This window comes from Bos indicus, chromosome 3, assembly GCF_029378745.1.
Source record: "Bos indicus isolate NIAB-ARS_2022 breed Sahiwal x Tharparkar chromosome 3, NIAB-ARS_B.indTharparkar_mat_pri_1.0, whole genome shotgun sequence".
Taxonomy (NCBI): Eukaryota; Metazoa; Chordata; class Mammalia; order Artiodactyla; family Bovidae; genus Bos; species Bos indicus.
The window spans coordinates 10,463,810-10,467,789 of record NC_091762.1 but is presented as its reverse complement, the minus strand read 5'-3'; the positions used below and the strand labels follow the sequence as shown (position 1 = coordinate 10,467,789).

At 41.2% G+C, this 3,980-nt stretch overlaps 1 protein-coding gene across 1 annotated transcript; it reads left to right on the top strand.

The window, feature by feature from the left end:
* Positions 1 to 343: 343 nt before the first annotated feature.
* On the top strand, positions 344 to 1,273 carry LOC109556968 (olfactory receptor 10J1-like). Its single transcript, XM_019958329.2, has one exon. The coding sequence runs from the start codon at positions 344 to 346 to the stop codon at positions 1,271 to 1,273; it is 930 nt and encodes a 309-aa protein (XP_019813888.1).
* The last annotated feature ends 2,707 nt before the right edge of the window (positions 1,274 to 3,980 follow it).

Below are 3,980 nucleotides of genomic sequence, written 5' to 3'. Positions count from 1 at the left end.
ACCAACAGTTCTGTGATATTGTTATCACCACTGTATTAATATAAAGGTAAGGAAATTGGTCTTAGATACATTAATTCTTTGCCCAAGATAAGTTAGTGTATGATAGAAGTAGGATATGAGTCTAAACCATTTGACTCTAAAAGCCACACACTTTAGTGAGTAAAGAACATTTCTTCTTTGTTTATTCCCAAAAGAAATGAGCATGAGTGTGGCTATAAATCAGCAGAAACCTGAAGTAGATTGACCAAAAGAATCTGCCCAGTCTACTAATAACAGAAATCAACCAACTAGGTTCCTTATAGAATTTTTTTTTTTTACTTTCTTAGATACCATATATGACTTAATGAAGAAAGAGAATCACACTCTGGTGAGTGAGTTTACTCTTCAGGGTTTCTCCAGCTTCTGTGAGCACCAGTTCACCCTCTTTATCGTGTTTTTTGCACTGTACATGTTAACCCTGGCAGGCAATATCATCACTGTGGCCATCATCAGCCTTGACCGTCGCCTCCACACCCCCATGTATTTCTTCCTCGGCATGCTGTCAGCTTCCGAGACTGTGTACACAGTCATCATTATACCCAAGATGCTCTGCAACCTTGTAGGCCTGAGTCAGTCCATTTCTTTGGCAGGTTGTGCCGCTCAGATGTTCTTCTTCATCACTTTGGCCATCAACAACTGCTTCCTGCTCACTGCGATGGGCTACGACCGCTATGTGGCCATTTGCCACCCCTTGAGGTACACAGTTATCATGAACAGGAGGGTGTGCATCCAGCTGGTGTGGGGGGCCTGCAGCATCGGGCTGATTGTGGCCATGACACAGGTGACATCTGTATTCAGGTTACCCTTCTGTGCCACAAAGGTGGCCCACTTCTTCTGTGACATCTGGCCTGTGATGAAGCTCTCCTGCATTGACACGACTGTCAATGAGATCCTGACTTTGATCATCAGTGTCCTGGTGATCCTGGTTCCCATGGGATTGGTTTTCATTTCCTATATCCTCATCATCTCCACCATCCTTAAAATTGCCTCAGCTGAAGGTCGGAAGAAGGCCTTTGCCACCTGCGCCTCCCACCTCACTGTGGTCATTGTCCACTATGGCTGTGCCTCCATTGCCTACCTCAAGCCCAAGTCAGAGAACAGCAAGGATGAGGATCAGCTGATCTCAGTGACCTACACTGTCGTCACCCCACTACTGAACCCTGTGGTGTACACCCTGAGGAACAAAGAGGCCAAGGATGCTCTGCTCCGGGCCATTGGCAGGAAGCTTTCCTGATAAGATGGGCCTGTTACAAAGAGGGTCTTGGAAGATTCTATAGGGAAGAGAAAGTAAAGCAGTGAACAGCACCTAGAGTGAAAATTCTGGAGCCTACCATGCAGTGGTTGGGTAGAAGAGATAAAAGGATTATAAATCCAGGCCCTGGAGAAAGGGGCTCCAAAGTACAAGCAAGCCTGCCCCTGATAAGACAGCATAGATGGTATGGAGGATCAATATAAGAGTAAGAACTTGATATGGGGAAGTACACGGATTGTATGCATAACCTAGGACAGAATGAGATCAAGATAGTAGAAAGGATTAATGAGAGGAGGCTGCTTCAAGGCAGTACTAAACCTTTAAATACATTCTATAACACTCTTTTTCGACATGAAGCTCCCTTTTATCCATTTAGAGTTACAAAGGCTTAACATCCAATTGAAGTCATTGTTTTGTGGACAATTCAAGTTCCTTGCATCTTAAACACCATAAATAAATAGCCGTCAGTGATAATAAACATCTATATAATTTACCAACTCCTGAAGTCTAGATCTTTTTCATGTATATGGCCAACCTGGAACTTAAGTTTTCAGGAATATGTAAGAGAAATATTTTTGGAAAATGATTAAAATTCCTTGATAATTTAATTAAAGAAGTAGCACCAAGTAATCATATTGGCATTTATATTTCAAGAATGCACAAGGATTGTTGGTGATAACATGTGTAAATAGTTCACTCAGTTAAAAAAAAATAGTATTGCCTTTGGAGATGCTTGCAGAATGGGTAAAAGTGGATAGGGAATGGGAGGACAAGAAAGAATCTACAGAAAGGATTAGTCAGGTGAGAGGACTGGAAAGAAGTGGATGTAAGGAAAGTGTCGTATGGTAAAAGAAAAAGATTTAAACCATCAACCCTATCGTTTCAGACCCCCAGGATCTGCATTAATATGCCATCTTTCACTAGTAACCTTCACTTCCAGTGCCCCTGCACGAGCCTGTCATCCAGTTCCACGCAGAACACCTAGTGTCTTGTGACTTCTCTCTTTCTATTTCATATTTGCGTGTGTTTCTACAGCTTACTGTCACTTCATGGAAATCCCTTACTGCCACCCTTAGTGCCTATTCAACCAAAGTGTACTCCTTTTAAAACACCAAACTAAAAGGATGACCCTTTCATGAACTTTCTAATGAAGAAATCACCCCCTCACTCTCCTACCTCCAAACTCGCACATACATTATTATAGAGCAAGCATTTCCTATAATGTCTTTAGAAATGAAAGCTTGAAATGAATGAGTGATGTCATAACCAGATGAAGTCTTCATTAGCTGGACAGTTTAATGTTTGAGTTGTACCAAGCAGTGGCATTTTCAGAGGCTGTGTTCTCCTTCATGTTATTAATAATCTCAAAAATTAGGACTATGTTCAAATATTATAATTTCATAAATAGCCCATTGTGGTTCAATCTTACCCACATCTGAGCATTTTTCAAAATTTATGGTGGAATCCTGGAGAAGGCAATGGCGACCCACTCCAATACTCTTGCCTGGAAAATCCCATGGACAGAGGAGCCTGGTAGGCTGCAGTCCATGGGGTCGCTAAGAGTCAGATACGACTGAGCGACTTGACTTTCACTTTTCACTTTCATGCATTGGAGAAGGAAACGGCAACCCACTCCAGTGTTCTTGCCTGGAGAATCCCAGGGATGGGGGAACCTGGTGGGCTGCCGTCTATGGGGTCGCACAGAGTCGGACATGACTGAAGCAACTTAGCAGCAGCAGCAGCAGCATGGTGGAATCCAAGAGAACCCAAAAATAAGGTTACCCACTGTTTGTTAATGGCCTCTCTCACTCAGTAAATACTTTTCAATTTTAGACTGTAGCTTCAAAAATGTTGCTCTGTCCATTCAAGTTTACTAATAATAATCTGTATCTGCAAAGTTAGCTACTGAAAATAGTAGCAAGTAGTGCTTGGAGGCCAGCAGGGCAAAGTGTATTCATTGTAACATAAGCACTGTAAGAAAAAGACTGCATTCTGCGTCCTGGCTTTACTTTTTATTCACCTCATATACTTGAATCTTTATTTAGCTTCTCTAAGCCTAAGTTTTCTCTGCAAAACATGTAGATAAAACAAATAACATTTTGTAGATGTTTCATCTACAAAACATGTCAGTTTCTCCTGACAAACATATGAGACAGTAAGTGTGAAAATCCTTTGTAAATGACAAATCAGGGACAAATATTCTCTTTATTATAGGAGTAAGAAAAGCAATATAATCTCTGTAAACTTCTAATTATATCAGAGAGTTCAGTGTCATCCATCTGAGGAGGATACTGCTACAGAGATTTTTTTTCTTTAACTTTTTATTTTGTATTGGAATATAGTCAATTAACAATGTTGTGATAGTTTCAGATAAACAGTGAAGGGACTCAGCCATAAACATACATGTATCCATTCTCCTCCAAACTCCCCTCCCATCCAGGCTGCCACATAACAATGAGCAGAGTTCCATGTGCTATACAGTAGCTTCTTGTCAGTTATCCATTTTAAATATAGTACTGTGTACAAACCACAGATATTTATGATTCTGCCTTTCTGTCTGCATGCTATCAATTTAATCCCTAGTCCTGGTTCAGGGTCGATTCTCTTTCCTTAGACATCCTGGAGAATAATGAGGGGAATTCTGCTTCTGGATGATTCACCTTCCAGACACATCCCAGTCATAGCACAT